Below are 16,359 nucleotides of genomic sequence, written 5' to 3' on the forward strand. Positions count from 1 at the left end.
GACTGGTTGTGTTCTTTGGCTCGAACTCTGTACATTTATTTAGGAGTTCAAATTGTAATTTCATATACTAAACATTTGAGGCTGATCTTTCTATTTGTGATTTTCAGGTAAAGAAGAAAAGAGCTAAGACCTGAAGTAACTAGTTTGTTCTTGTGCTCGTCCTTGCTAGCTCACTACATCGACCAGGCCTGTTGCTTCTCTGACCTGTAGGAGAACTAATGCTCCAACTACGTCCCCGTGTCCAAAAGTAAGCACCTTTATTTCTATTCTCCCTCCTCCTTGAATTGCTTGGCTCGGATATGCATTTGAATTCATGCTTTGATTCCATTTTGCTCAGGTCACATTGTTGTTCCAGTGGTGGTGTGGTGGCGTTGGTGCCCTCCGATGGTGTTCTTGTGGTGGTGCCCTTTGTGTGTTCCGGTGGTGGTGCCCTCTGGTGGTGTTGTCCACCAGAGCTGCTAGCGGCAACCACGTGAGCTCTGGCCTACTAGTGTTGCTGGCATCCAGTACAACCTGCTGCCCTTGCCTTCTTCGACCTGGAGCTGATGCTCCAACTGCGTCCCCATGCCCAAAAGTAAGCACTTTTCTTTCCATCTCCCTCCTCCTTGAACCGCTTGGCTCAGATCTGCGTTTGAATGCATGCTTCGATTCCATTTTGCTCAGGTCAAGTTGTTGTTCTGGTGGTGGTGTGGTGGCGCTGGCGCCCTCCGTCGGTGTTCTGGTGGCGGTGCCCTCCGTTGGTATTCTGGTGGTGGTGTCCTCTGGTGGTGTTGTTCACCGGAGCTGCTGCCGGCAACCACGGGAACTCCTGCTGCCGCTGGTGCTGCTGGCAGTCTAGTACGACCTGCTGCCCTTGCCTTCTTCGACCTGGACATCTCCTACATCACAACGTCCCCCCTCGGAAGGTCTCCCTGTTTTCCGTTGACTGTGTTGTTTATGTTTGCTAGTGGGAAAATGTGATTCCTGCATGGAAAGATTAGATTTTTAGTTTCTCTAACTAATTTCCTTAATCAAAATTTGAGCATGGGCACTTTCGCTAATTTGAGGGCAAAATATTGTTCAATCTAAACCCTGAAACAGTTCGGGGAAGTTAGGCACACCGGAAATGAAAAGATCCTGGCCAGGATAGCTCTCTACCTCACTGTATGTCATGTTCATATCTCTCTCTTATTTATTTCTCTCTCAACTCCACACTCGGCATAAATATCCTCTTTCCCATTCCCTGCTAGCTACTGCTCAACGATATCAATATGACATCGCCGCAAATCTGATTACAAATTGGCTCCGAGATATTTCTGAACTAGGCAAATAGATTACACACGCCTCAATCTTGGAGGACCTGGAGTCCGCAGACAGACAGGGAGTCCGCAGAGACGCATGTTGGCGGCAGGCCAGAGAGGTGCGGTTGGAGCCGCCGCTGGAGCAGGAGGATGGGGAGGGCCAGAATTGGGAGGAGGCCAGGGATAGGGAGGCCTCCGAGTAGGAGCGGCGCTGACGCGAGGTCCGATGCAGCGCCGCTAGACGCCCGCCCGCCGTTGCTCCACTGGTAGAGAAACTTCAGAGATGTCGCCGCCTACGAGTTCGAGCTTGCCGTTGTTCTTCCGTGAGGCTAGCTAGGGATGCAATGAGGATAACTGATTGAGGTTAGCACGGCAAAGGGGAATTGATTTGGGAGAATATAAAGAAAGATAAACATGGCGTATGGGCTATGGTAGTCCGTGAGAGCAATGTATTCCCGGCTGGGATTCCAGTGCACCAAACAAAACTCAACATGTTTAAGGTTTAGATTGACTGGTATTGATAAATACAGGGTGGTGATTTCAGGGATTGAGAGTTGAGGGTTTGATCCATACATCTACTACGAATTCAAGATTGAAATCAGACTTTACTCTAATACAAATCATTGCTTGGGATTTGAGTCTATGCTACTGATGCATAGCTGGTACTACTGTACCTTGTGTGGTCTTGCTCTATATGTTGGTTTCTTATTTAATAGGTGTTGACACTAGTTTCTTATATGATTTTATAATAAAACATATACTATGTTACAAGGCACACGTCCAACCCTTGCAATAATGCATCTTTACATATGTGACTTAAATTCTGTTACATTTGGTTGCTGGTACCTGAGCCTCTTGGTTTTCATCATCTGGGACAAATATATTTAAGCAGGTGGTGGTGATACATTAAGCCAGTGCTTGATGTGAATAGGAGATAGTAGGTACTAGTCATTTTGAAGTTATTTATGATTAGAAATCCATCAACATAAATTGTTTTATGCATGTTCGTGGCCACAAGCAGAAGAGATTCTAACATGTTGTTGGTTCTACTTTCTTTCTAGCCTTGCTATTGTCTTATAGCATTGTTTTGTATGTTGTGCAGCCCTAGTGGTGGAAGTTCATCCAGGCGGCAACATTTTGTAAAGGTGTCTTGTAAAGAAGTAGTCATTGGAACACTACACGGCCCGTCCTCGTGCGACTCCGCAGACATGGTCTATCGCCAACTGGCTCGGGCGGTGCGGCTTGCCTCCGGTCCGTTATGCCTTGACCCGGCGGCGTATGCAGTACTGCTCCATTTGTTGTAACACTAAGTAGTCGAATTGTGTCGTCCAAATCAGTAGGTGTAGTTCTTTCCCTCTGTATTTCTTTATTCTCTACTTGCACTTGTCATCTTTAGTACATTCATATACTCCATGTATACTTAAATACCTATGAGTTATGCATAGTACTAGTAGTTCTTTGTTTGCGAAGTGATGTGGATGTCCAAAATAGAGTTAAGGTCATGTCGGCAATTTCCAACACTTCAGCCGTCGATTGAGCTCCTTCCATGAGTAATTACCAACGTGCTTCATCTTTTTAATACCAGGAATATTTCAAGTCATGTTGGTTTTACAAGTTAGCTAGACCTGATATGTCTTGTTCCTTTTATCGCGGTCAACCCCACCCACACCATGGTCAATCCTGCAAGTCACCGTTACACAAGCCTGATGAGCTTGCTAGCTCGAGTTGACTATGCGTGGGGCTAGCGGTTGCAAAAAAGTCCTTTCTACCAGGCTAAATAAAAAACTATTGAAAGAGAATATTTTACATGCTGGATTCATGTCTATTTATCTGGGATTTCAACCTCATAGATAGGGTGCTCTGATTTGGTAACCTCGATTGTGTGATTCATGGTTCCCAAATTCTGGGCCTACTTAACTACTCTAGTCCATGTTTCACGAGGTCAATGCATCATCTAGAGAATCTTGACCGATCGTACGACATGCGGAAGAATCCACCACGCCAACCATTGTGATTGATGAAATAGCTAGGCAAGATAATGGAGAAAGTGAATATTTGCAAATTAATCCATATGAAGGGTTTTCGAGTCTGCCCACGCACTAATTTCAGCCGAACTGGCAAATGGTAGATAAGGAAAGACCTTGGGGACACAAAAAAAGAAACTTGGATATGAAACCAGTCCGTGAATTAAGGAATTACTTAATCAATATGGGACAGGAATCCAGCCCCTGACCTGCACCAGCAATTACTCCCATCGTATGCTCAACTTCTGCGCTAGCTCGCATAATTAAGGAAGGGTGCCTAATTTATAGGGTGTTTGTTTGTCTTCTCTAGGCAACTCACATAAGTAATCCATGAAACCAACCATCAAGCTACGAACCAAGAGCAGAGGAGAGAAGAGCTGAAAACTCTTTCCCGCTCAGCTATTCCCTCGATGAAAATTCAAACCTGCCTCCCTCCTCTATAAATACAAGTCTATTGTCATACACCGCGTGCGGGGATCGTGTGTGTGACTTGTGACTTTGGACTTTGGCGTCGGCGAGGAGATGAGATGAGATGGCCATGGCCGGTGAGAAGAAGCTCATCTACACGTACATCTCGTCGTCGACATGATCTCCTACCAAGAGACTGGGGGTGGCCGCAAGAGGCAATGGATCGCCGGCCGGCCGGCCCCAATGAGGATTCGACCTTTCCTGTAGGCACTCTTGCTCATCCTTCATGTCTCTTCCGACCTGCAACTTATGTAGAATGTTTTGCCTGGGAAATGAAATACCAATAACCTTATCATATGCATATTTATAATCTATCAGATGTGTTGTGTTATTTGCCTTATTTTATCATATTCATTATTTCACTCCTGTTGACTTGATGTATGGTTCAGTAGATTGATTAGTTTCGCTGCTTGTATCGTATCGCTGGAAACTTCACATGCCATATTCATCATTTCTATTTGCACGACTTATGATTGAGTAGCCGTTCAATTAGTTTCTCTGCTGGTATCCTTGCATCGTCTCCCCTCCCCATTCCCAATTCCCAGCACCCACCGCGTAGGTTTTCGTGGCGTGCAACGATGGGAAGGCCGGGTGTAGCGGCAACCCCATAAATGTTTTTTTTAAAACGGAGGTAAAACCTTTACCTCATCCATTAATTAAGAAGAAAATGCCCAATTTTTAGAAGAAAATTGGGCGAAAACCAACAACACACACTGGACATCCTGGCCAGCCTGGCTACCCACACGGAGCACACACGCCATCGAGAAGAAAGGCCATCGATGAGGATGTCATCGAGCGTCATCGTCGTCACTCCTCCACGAGCCAGCGATTCCGACTTCACCTTAGACGACCGCCACCGAGACCCTCGCCACGAACGACACTGGAGCCAATGTGAGCCTATGCCAAACAGTCGACCCCCAAGCACGTCGAGGAGGAGGAAACTCCGACTTCAACCGTGACCTTCATAGGAGAAAGTTGCACTCCTTGCATCGACGCAAGCACCAATCAAGTGGCATCGTTGCCACAAGTCGCCTCGCAGCTCCGACTTCACCATCACGGCAGGGGTGACGAAGGACATGCCGCAACTCCGATCCGCTCACCATTGTCATCGTTGCCACACAGCCCACGACGCCAACACCAACCATCTTCCACGGGTCCCTCCGACCAAAGCAGCTCCAAATCGATGCCCTCAAGAGGGAAGACGACACAAGAGCGCCGCCATCGACCGATCACGGCGGATCTAGGGATTACCCCGGAGCTTTTCCCGACAGGATGACAAAACATCACCTCGGCGATGCCTTCAAGAAGGAAGCGATGCCCGAAGCCGTCGCCATCGCCGGCCTCGACCAGCTGCGGCCGGCCAGCCACCGAGGACAAGGAATTAGCCCGGAGCTTATCACGCCATCCTGCTTCATGCTTCTGGCCAGACCACCTCCCTTCCCTCAACCACCATCACCATCACGGCCGCCACACCCGCCGCAACCCTGGACTGCACCGCCGGCCGACCTCCGGGCGCCGGCAGAAGCCCCACCGTGCCCCTCACGGCATGCCACTCTTTTAGGTGGAGAGGGTATCCAAGCTCACGACGCTCTATAGCGGGCCGTTGGACCAACACAACGACCCTAATGGTGTGACGTTGGGATATGGACATCATCCTCGTCCGCTACGGGCATGTCCTACCTAACGATGCACACCGGTTGCTATCCCCATCCCCAAGCCTCCACACTCTGTGTCGAGGTCTTCATCGTCGTGTTCCTCCGCATCGCGCACTTCATCTACCCCAATGCCTAGCTAGCACATCTGGTGTCACCTTTCTGAATGCCGCTAGTCGCCCCGAAGTAGGAGAACGTTCCCCTCCTCGTCCCCAAGAAGGAGAAGGAGGCAACTCCTGCCATTGCCGCCAAAGAAGGTGAAGTCGTAGCTGGAGGATAAGTGGCTAAAGGATCTCCGGCTGCAGGCAACACTATACGATCTAGACAATCCGACCAACTAGTCGGTGGTTAAGCATGCTCTTAGTGAATTGGTGGATGTTGTTCTGTTGGCGACTAAAGAGTTCAACAAATGGTGGTTGACGCGCGGTCATCGACCTAGCCGACAACGACGATGGTAGCAGCGAAAATAGTGGCCCGAATAGCCCTAGCAACCTCTCGTCGTCCTTTTGGGATGGCAATGACAACGACGACAATGGCGACAATGCAGACAATAGCGTCCTAGACCGGAGTGTGTCCGCAAGCAGCTCTAGGTTTTAGGCTGTTTCAAATTTTCCGTTCAGATTTTTATAAATTTCTAACTATTTGATTATTTTTTTGTTGGTCTGTTTGAATTTTGCTTTTAACTTTTTTTTTTGGGGTAGACTGTATTGGAGGCGCCGCTTTGGATATATGTCAACAATAGAGTGACATTGTGTTGGTGCCCCCAAAACGGCTTGTCAAATGCTGTTTTGGGCTTCTATTTGGGGTTGTCGGTAGAGATGATGTAACCTTGCACTTCGTGTTATTGTTGCTTGTAGTTTTGTGATGGGTACTTAGGGCTTCTCTCGTTGAGGGCATGCTTGGTTTGCAGAATTCTACAAACATAATAAATAAATAAAACACAAGAATATGATAGAAATGCGCTTCAAAATATAGGATTGACATACAAACACGAATTCAAAATATAGCATCCAGGTGTTGCAATCGCATGCATCTCCGTTCCAGCAAATAAAGGTAACATACCATGCATGACCATACTCCCGTCGGTCGGGTATATTAGTATTCCTATAAATTATCAATTTACTTATTACGAAAAGTCTCTTTGCCTTCTGAGCACTAGTGAACCCGTTGTTATAAAGGGTATAAAAAATATATATTTACAAGTTTAATTTTTTTTTGAAAAGAAATCCTACCATAGCCAATGAAGTGAACTACAAGTATGCAAAATCGCAACGCGAAATTGTTTGTATTGCGGGCAACACAAAAATGAAAATTTCTGATAAAATTTAAATATTTTTAAATATGCATACTCAAATCCACATGTTTGTCATTGTTGTGTAGCTTTGAATACAAAGTATTTAAAATTAATGTTTTGCACGTTTGTGGATACATGATTGGGTACATCCAGATTTTTTTCAAATTATTTTGAAATTTGTAAATATGATTTCCGGATTTATTAAAATAATAGGATCTTGGTGCCCTGGAGCCAAAAAAAATTCCACTCATATATATTGCAAAAAATATATCACTACAAACTTGAGATGTGATTTATATTATATAGGTGAAGTTGATTCTTAGGGATAATGCAAAACTAATAAACCCAACCGAGGGAGTAAGTAATCACCCTTTGTTGTTATACACGCATGTCATGTTTAATTGATTGCATGCGGCTAGTACTTTGCTCGACCTAGAACTAGATAAATTCTATGACATCACTAAGTTTTATGTGCAATTCATGTGCACTGAGAAAAATATGTGTAATTGCACACATATGTGCAATTCTCATGTGCATGAATCACGATACAAATTTAACGGTACTAGAGTCGACTTAGAACTAACTTAATTGTGATCGACTAGAACTAGCAAAAAAGGGATATGATTACTCAGAATAGAAGAAAAGTGTCCCAATAAAACATACATCAAATGTGAAAGCCCTAACCTGCAATACTGCAACCTAATCTGAAAGAATGTAACAGTGGGAGTAGGGATATGACACTAGAACTTTATCTTCACACAATCTTGTGAGCCCCAGTGCTCGCTTTGTTCCCCAGCAAACTGGACCTGCTTCTTGCACAGTGTGCAATAGCTGGCTTGGCACGACCAGCAGAAAATATATTTATCATCATCCTGAATGCATATGGCCACTGGTTAGATGCAATAGAGGCTGATCTGTAATGTGGAACAGAATGTTCCAGTCTGAAAAATGATGTGGTTCATTACCTTATAAATTTTTTGACGGCATTTTGGACATTTTATGGTACTGCCTACAGGTTGTTTTTCAGTACGTACGCGATTTCTTGTTTCTAACTGTTCCAGCACCCCCAGTCTGTTGTATCTTTTTCTTTATGATGAAAGAGGTCACATCTCCCGCTGCAGTTTGTTAAAACATGCATGCATAAAGATAAGTAAGCCTAGATTATGAACCTTTGTCTTTATTTATATAAAAGACCCTGCATAGTTCAGACTGCCAACCTGAAATGGGCATAGCCAGCGATGATAGCCTTGCCACAGCGGAAGCAGAATGTCTGATCACAGCTGCTACACACAACTTTGTTGCATCCGTCAGTTTTGCTGATGGTCATTTGACATTTCGGACATGATCTAGCATTGTTGTAAAGCAGTTTTACACTAATCATGTCCTCCACCATCCCCCGTGTGGCCATCTTGCCTGATGCCTGCAAAGATAAAATTGAAGACGACAGATGTTCAGTAACCTGAAGTTATATTTCAGCAGTCAATATGACATGTAATGCCCCCAAGGAGGTGCCAAAAGCGTATGGCACTCTACGAAGATCTATGAGAGATTTGCAGATCAAATGCATATTGGATATTTGAAAGATTTGGAAAGAAAACAACAGATATTTTATGAAGGTACACCGACCCCGACTACGAAAGTGAGGACCAATTGCGCGGTATAACAACAGATGCAAGTTTCAAACATACAACATTAAAGATTTTAGATGTATTTCTACCTGCTGCCGCTGGAGCTTTTCTTCCAGAGTTAGACACAACTTTCCTGGATGGCGCGGGTCCTTGCACACCGAACAGAAAACAAAACAACATTTTGGGCATTGCGCATTGCTATCCTCGTCCTCCAAGCAACTGATTGCACACCTTGGACACTGGACCACGTCTGACATTGAGTCCAATGCCTTCTCAAGAGTAAGCTTATCCCAACGCTCAAATTCTTCCTTTCCCAGAAGCCTCTTTAGCAAATACGGCGGAATAGAAACATTGCACTTAGTATCAGGGCATACCAACTGAAAGAAAGTACCATCCTTCACATGCATCCTGCATAAGGTCTCCATGCACTTGACACAGAACAAGTGCTGGCACGGAAGCTTGATGAAGTTTGAACCTGATTTTTCCAAATGAAAGTTAGTCTACAAGGAGGATAAAATGCCATGAGCCCAATTGAATTTCCTAATATGCTTAATTAGAAGCCAGACGGTTCTTATACTATCTACTGTGAGCTATGAAAATTTTAACTACAGGTTGGTACCACCGTGGGTCAGTTCAAGAAGTGCTAGCACAGCGTGGAATAGATGCCATAGAACAAGTGGTATTCTTCCAAGGAAGACCCAATAAAAGAAAATAATAACTTTTTTTAAACATAAAGCATTACGCCCAGCTTTAAATTAATAAAGCCACCAACGGCAGAAAATAATAACTAGGCATGCTCATTATTTGGCACTACTGCAGAACAGAAAAGAAGTCAAAAAAGAAAAAAAAAAGAAAAAGCTTACCTTTGCTCTGGTTAAGGCAAATCATGCACATGTGGAGATCCTCAAGAAAAACTTGATGACACTTCCTACTATTGTAACTGAGCATCAAAGGGATCACAGACTCCAATGAGAGACTTCTAGAGATTGCACGGCTATCTCCTTTGTGCTTAGGAATATCTGGACCTAATGTTATTTTGTTGTCGAACCCGAGGTGTGGCAAAGAAGAAGTGTGTATCCACTCAATCCATCGGTACACAACTTCTTCCCCCGGCAGGTCTGCCCAAACGGTGTCAAGCATCTCACAGAGCTGAGAAACACTAGGCCCGTCCATCCATTTAGCGGTGACTGTAAAATATGGGGGCTCTTTGCTTGGATAGGACTGCGGGAGCAAGCATGTCAATATTAGAGGGGGTAGGTGCTCAAAGCTGCAAGAATAGGAGAAGTCATCCCCTTTATCCTCCTCATGTTGTTCTAGACAATCATCAGGACATCCTCTGTCTTCTCCAATTCTATTGACTGGAGAAAACCTAGCGCACACTTCAGCGGCATTTTGCAATTCGTACCGTATGTAAATCTGGAATTAAAGAAATTTTAAAAAAAAATCATCAAAACAAAGTTTTTATCGCCCAAACAAAACACTGATGGACAGTATAAGTAACCTGAAAATGGCGGAGCGCTCCTTTGTTTTCTAGTACAGCGAGATCGTCCCCGTATATTGCCTCCAGTGCCATCATCTGTAGTGAAGATCAAATGAGGAAGCAAAAATTAGCCATGCTAGTATCGTGTGAAGTATCAAATGGTACAATGAAGCAACGCAGTTCGCAAACCCTGAAGCGACGCAGTGTGCAATTCCAAAAGCAACGCCATCACAACCTCACAAAGTCGATCATTTTTTTTTTCCTTTTTTTTGCAGTATATGTGCAACTTATAAGGAAAATTAGCTAAACTTCGTTTCTTAGAAAGTAAAATACGAGAATATCCCAGTTTTACAGTAGTAATCTAATAATCTCCACTCTATGCAGTTTTCAGCAGAACCTTCCAAAATCACACGCAGCGTCACGACCGTACGAATTGAGAAAATGCTTTGCAACTTTTCGCTATAGCTCAGATCAAAATCATAGGTAAGATTAGTGATGAAAATTTCCGATTTGATTTTCAGCAGACCGACCTCGTCGTCCTGTCGCTGCAGGTTGTCCATTATCTCATCTGCTTCTGCCTCGTTCTCGGCGCAAAGACGGAGTCCCGCGGCAGCCGCGGCCTCCTCCAGCCTCGAGTCCGCCTCAGCCGCCGCGACCCACGGGGAGTCCAGGTGGAGCACGTCCTCCTCGGCGCAGCCATCATGCGACACCGGTCCCGCCTCTGCCTCTGCGGCGCGCGATGAGGACGAGGATGGCGCCTGGGATGACGGTTCCGCGGAGGCGTTGCGGTGGGGTTCGACCGCTCGCGAGGTCGCGGCGGCGACGGAAGCTGCTGCCATGGCGGGAGCTTGGAGCTGTCGTTGAGTCGGGGTACGTCAGTCCCTGATTCGGGGGAGCGGTGTCGATGCTGTTCGGTTTCGTCCCCCGTTGCGTTTGTGTAGGTTTTTCCTAGGGCCCTGTTTGGATATACAGTATCAATATAGTATACTTTAGGTTTGTACCGAGTTGAAAACAAATTCAGTTTGAAAAACTTTATAAAAAAACTCGTCGGAGCCAAGGCCTTGTACGAGGGGTACGAGTTTCAACGGCAAGCTATCTTCACTCGCGCCAAGGAGTTGGGCGAGCTGGCCCTCGAGCTATGTACGTTCGCCGCCGCCAAGAAGATTCAGAACGCACCGCGCGCGCGTTCGTTGCTTCTCCTCTCACGCCCGCGCGCCCGCGATTGACTCGGTCGGTCCTTTTGTTTCTCTGTCCATCTCAAGTCCGCGTCCTTTTTTCTCACCACGGGCGCGCGCGCCTGCTGCTGGGCCCGGGCTGGCTTGACGGAGTTCGCAGTTTCGCACGCACTGCTAAGCTCGGTTAATTGATTAGTACTGTACTATTATTCAATCAAGCTTGACGCTTTTCCCCGCGGGTTGGTTTTTTTACTCTGCGCCACGCAAACTGCGTCGATTGATTTTCAAACTCGCCCAAGTGCACGCCAGCAGCAGCTACTACTCCACGCCATTTATGATGTTTCCTACTAATAAAACAATCATTTTCTTTCTTCATCCATCCATCTGTACGCGCCGAATTCCCGATTGAACCAAACCTATTCTTTCTCCTCTTCCTCCATCCATTTGCAAACTTGCTTTGCTTCTTTGTTCTTTCAACCTCAACCGCACCACCCACTACCCAAACCTACCTACCTTGCTACAGAAACTAATCGTCCAAACATACTACTCAATCAAGTGTTAATAAGAAACGCCCAGGAAATGGAGGATTTTTTTCTTCAATACAACAAAAAATACCTACTACATTTCTCCCGTAATTCTTGTCCCAAATTTACATGTTTCTACACATATCTTGTAAATAGATAGATACACAGTGTATAATTCATCCAGACCAGATACATTCGGATCTAGAAATAATTCCAACACTTCCCAGATAATTCTCAAGCACGCAGTCTAAACCGACTACTACTAAGGTTGCAAACCAACCTACTACTTAGATACTATCAATTATTACAATCTCTCAAATAAGACTCTACAGTACAAGACTTGAAACACTAATCTTTTTTACATAAACACGGCACCAACAGCATCATCTCTAATTAAGAAGCAGCAGAGCCTCACTCTCACCCACGCCGTCTTGTACTTGGAACACCATTAAACTTTCGCAAATCTCTACAGCTCTTCAAAAATACACTCTTCCGACAGATGGATACAATTAAAACAACAAAGGCCATGTTTCAACAAGCAAAGCTTCAGCAAAACATTATGCCAGCAACACTAAACATTTTGTATACATGCTGCTCACATGGTACGTGTATATGCATTCATTTTGCATTTAAAAAGCCGAAACACAACAGGAACAGATTTGCTACATAGTTGCATGATCACTACGACCAAATTCAACCAGATTCAGCCAAGGCGGGCATCCTAACATGACAGGCAAGGACAAACTGCCAACACATAGAAGCTCTTCTTCACACGGACGGTCCATAAATACACCAAAGGCCCATGTTGCAACTCCCAGCCAAATTGTGTACATTTCGATACGTGGCCAGATCAAAAACTTTCCATGCCATTAAATGGTTATACATCACTCTGATACAACAGCCTGACCTGATGCATGGCATGCCAATAAACACTTCAAATAATCATGTTCATGACATAGGCTAAATGGTAGGAACCAGTAACTTACCGAAACCCATGGGCATCGAAGAAGAAGGCCTCCGATGCCAGCGCAAGCCAGCGAGGGCGGAGGTGGACCTCTGATATGCTATGAACCTGAAAAATATGTAACCCATACATGCAGGCTTCCTCTGCTGCCTACAAATTCACTTCATTCAACAGGAGAAAAGAAACAATTTTTTGGAAGCTAGATATGTACATGAGACTCTAATCCAAGATTTCCACACAAGATTTGTCCAATCCACCTACTGCTCGAGCTGCTCAATAGCCGATTAGCATAAGTGAACTTCCTAACATAATAAAATTAACAAGCTACTAAATCGACCTCCTAGCATGCCAAAGCAATAACATAAACAGCTGATAGCACTACCCTGTCCACTTCAATAAAAAACAAACTTTGATCTTATTTTCACCAACCTAAAGTTTCAGCTAACTAATTAGAGCAATTGGTGAGGAAACTAGTATTAAACAATAGAAATTAGTTGACTAAATAGCTGCAGATAAGGGACAGTTTGCTAACACACGAAAAATCCATGCTTAATTTACTAAACTGAAACAACTCAAATCTCCTTATAAATTGTTCAAATTGCATATTTCCCAAATGTTCACATAGACCTGGTTTGCATCTATCTGCAACCCAAAACGTGGAAAGGAGCTCTATTTCTGCTCCAACAATGACCAAGATCTTGGGTGTACAGCTAGATTGGCCTCAGTAGTAGGCAAAAAAAATCGACCTTTGGTGGCCGTGGTGGTCCTCGGGGATGAGCGCGGACGCGTCCACATGCCGCACGGCCATGGCCTAATTGCCGTCGGCGTCCCGGCTAGACGCCGGCGAATCGCGCACGGCAAGGAGTCGGGCTCCAACGGCCATGCGCGCGACGCGGTCCGGCGAGCTAGACGGTGCCGCGCGCAACGACGCAGCGCGCGCCGGCGAGCAAGCCAACAGCGCCGACATGGTTCCGGCCGACGAGTTGGAGCGCCGCCGCCTCTCTCTCGTCGCTGGAGGGGACAGAGCGGGAAGGGGAGCGGAGAGGAAAATGGTGGGTAGGCTTAGGGTTGGCCGAATAAATCAACTCCGCACGATGATCTTCCGAACGGTGCCGAGCGCGAAGGAAGCGTAACGGGCCTCCTTGCTCCAGGTTGGCCGAATTTGGCTTTGTACCCCGGCCCACATTTTCTCTATTTTCCATCTCCACTACACTATCTATTCTATTAGTATTGCGTTCGAGGTCGCCATTAGCTAGCTGATGCCTTAACAGCTTACATGCATGCATGTCAGCCGGTTTGATTAGTATGTAACTGCTTCTGATTATCTTTTTTTTTGTTGAGAAATTCTGGTTTTCTTTCTTTCTCTAGCTAGCAAGGCCACTCATGGATACTCACTCTTTGTTCATGACTAATCCTTGTGATCAAATGTACCAATGGGTACATATGCTCTAGCTTCTACTTTTTTTTTTCCTTTAGCAAATGCAATAACATCCACTAATAATATTTTTTTCCATTTTTCCACTTTCACAAACTAATACAATCGGTTTTATTTTTCAAACACATAATTATTATCTTTTGACATCTATAGACCTCTTCTTGACGAAATTAGCATCGATGGGCGGAATGACTATCGGGCGCACTGCCTCGGGGGTGAGGTAGCGGTCTCAAAGCCTAGCATGTCACGCTCAAAGGGGTTGTCTCGCGACATGCTTGCATGCACCTTGTCTAGGCTCTTAGTCAGACCAGTCACGTGCATGTCCGGTCATGTGTACATGATGCACACAAACAGTGGACACCTAAGTATATACGCATGGTTGCGGCGCGATGGACGGGGCAGGGGTGGGAGTGGGAGGGAGCCAAACATGTGGGATTAAGTAGTGTGGGGAGCCGGGGAGGCGAGGAAGAGGATGTTGTGGTTTTTGTTGGTAGGTCATGTGGTAAAGTCGGCGGCCTGGCCCAATGGGCTACATAGCTGGTATGTGTCAGCGGCGTAGCTTAGTGGGCCACGCCGCCCTTTTTTTTGTTCGGGCCAGGTTGCTGGGGCCCACAAAAGTGACAGTGTGCCATGCCCTGGCTACACCGTTGATATGCCACTACTAGCGGTGTTTGAATATTGTGTACGCTGATGGTATTTTATCCAAATACCGACATCATGGAACTTTTATAGTGCGCTACTACTATTATTTTACGCCTATAAGCTAATTCCTACTAGTGATACAACTATGAACTGGCAAGTTCTCCGCAAGAAAAACTACTCACTAGGACGATTGTGAACGTATAGTGCAACCTCCCACTCTGAGGCCATCGCCCCCACTCTTGTTTGCACATGGCCTATGTTTGCGATGCTTGCGTTGCCACGACATATTCTAGAAGAAAGGAGGTTATGTCGCGTGAAATAACCACTTTCAGTGAAAAGGTAGGGGTGATATTGCTCACGAGTCGTGGCTTCTCATGAAAACGTGTGAGAAAGGGTTGAGAACTCTCCTACTCTTGCATGAGGTCCTTATATGGGTATATAGGGTGCTGTATAGTGAAAAAACTAGCGCTCAACTCTAAAGTGGCACTTGCTTCACGAACAAAATTATCATTTAAGAAGGTTCCATACTTATAATGTAGACTTTGAGGCCATCGACCTAACGCTTGTTTGGACGCGGCGTAACTTCTTTTTTGTGTTGGTCATGCCCTTATGACATATTCTAACATAAATAAGGAGTAATTAAGTCACATGAAATAAGCATTTTACATGAAAAAGCTAGGGGTACACATCGTAGAACCCACGAATTAGGGTTTCACATGAAATATATGCGAGCAAAGGTCGGGAACTCTCCTCCGCTTGCATGGACTATTTTTGAGTTGGTGTTGCTCCTATGTCATATGATATTATTACTATCAAAGAGAAAATTCACACAAAGTCACCGCTTGGAAGAAAACATAGAATATTTATGAGTCGTATATTAGGGGACACATGACATCACACCAAAAACTCGTTAGAAACCCAAAATAGCCACTAGGTTGTGTTTATGGTGTTCCATGCAAAATTGCTTGGGCGTCTTGGGGTGGCGCCGACTTTCGACCATGGTGACAACACTTTGATGCCGCATGTTTGTGGTCGGGGGAATATGCATACACCGATTGCCGTCACATACTCTTATATATTGAATGCCTTTGGATCGCGCCATAGACACTCCAATGTGTTCTTGTACTTGGTGTAAGCATATCCCCCTTTGGTTCTTCATGTGGGATTAATTCTTGGCACCTTGGGTGTTGTCAGGTTCTCGACGAACCATGTAGAGTCTAGCGCTTCAGCTCAAGGTTTTCCAACGCGTCGTCTCGGTTTGTGTCCGACTACGCATCGCCTTTCGGCGGGCAACATGCTCATGCACGTGGCTCGGTCTCTGGGCTCCCTAGGTCATCCACCATCATCAGGTCACAACCCGCTTTTTCGAGATGAACCTTTTTACACTCACTGCCACAATGTAGTGTGTATAACATATTTCAAAAGTCAAACGATGTAATGTTTCAATAAATTTATAGATAAAATTATTTTTTATCTACAAGACTTAATGTATACTGTATGAAAATATAAATGATGATGAATCTAATGGTATTTCATTAGGTATTCCAAATGCTGATATTTTATTCTACACATACTTGGTCAAACTTTACATTGATTTGTCTAAAAATTCATATGCACTAGTACATTTTAGTAAGGAGGGAGTTCGTAACACGTGTGGATGCACGCGTGGCCATATTGCAAACCCTTTAGCGAAGAAAAATCCAGCGCGGAACGAAAATGGAGTTGAGCACGCCGCTGAAATTTTGGAGATGCTGAAATTAGCGAAGAAAAATTAGCCTCTTGATCTAGAGCCA

The 16,359-nt window shown here is 45.1% G+C and overlaps 1 protein-coding gene across 1 annotated transcript; it reads right to left on the reverse strand.

Annotated features, from left to right (window-relative positions):
* Positions 1-7,922: 7,922 nt before the first annotated feature.
* On the reverse strand, positions 7,923-9,919 carry LOC127329508 (uncharacterized). The gene is made up of 4 exons (XM_051356016.2): positions 9,848-9,919; positions 9,210-9,762; positions 8,436-8,821; positions 7,923-8,138 (listed from the first exon to the last, which is right to left on the reverse strand). The coding sequence occupies exons 1-4, from the start codon at positions 9,917-9,919 to the stop codon at positions 7,923-7,925; spliced, it is 1,227 nt and encodes a 408-aa protein (XP_051211976.2).
* Between the last annotated feature and the right edge of the window lie 6,440 nt (positions 9,920-16,359).

Source organism: Lolium perenne, chromosome 2 (assembly GCF_019359855.2).
Source record: "Lolium perenne isolate Kyuss_39 chromosome 2, Kyuss_2.0, whole genome shotgun sequence".
Taxonomy (NCBI): domain Eukaryota; kingdom Viridiplantae; phylum Streptophyta; class Magnoliopsida; order Poales; family Poaceae; genus Lolium; species Lolium perenne.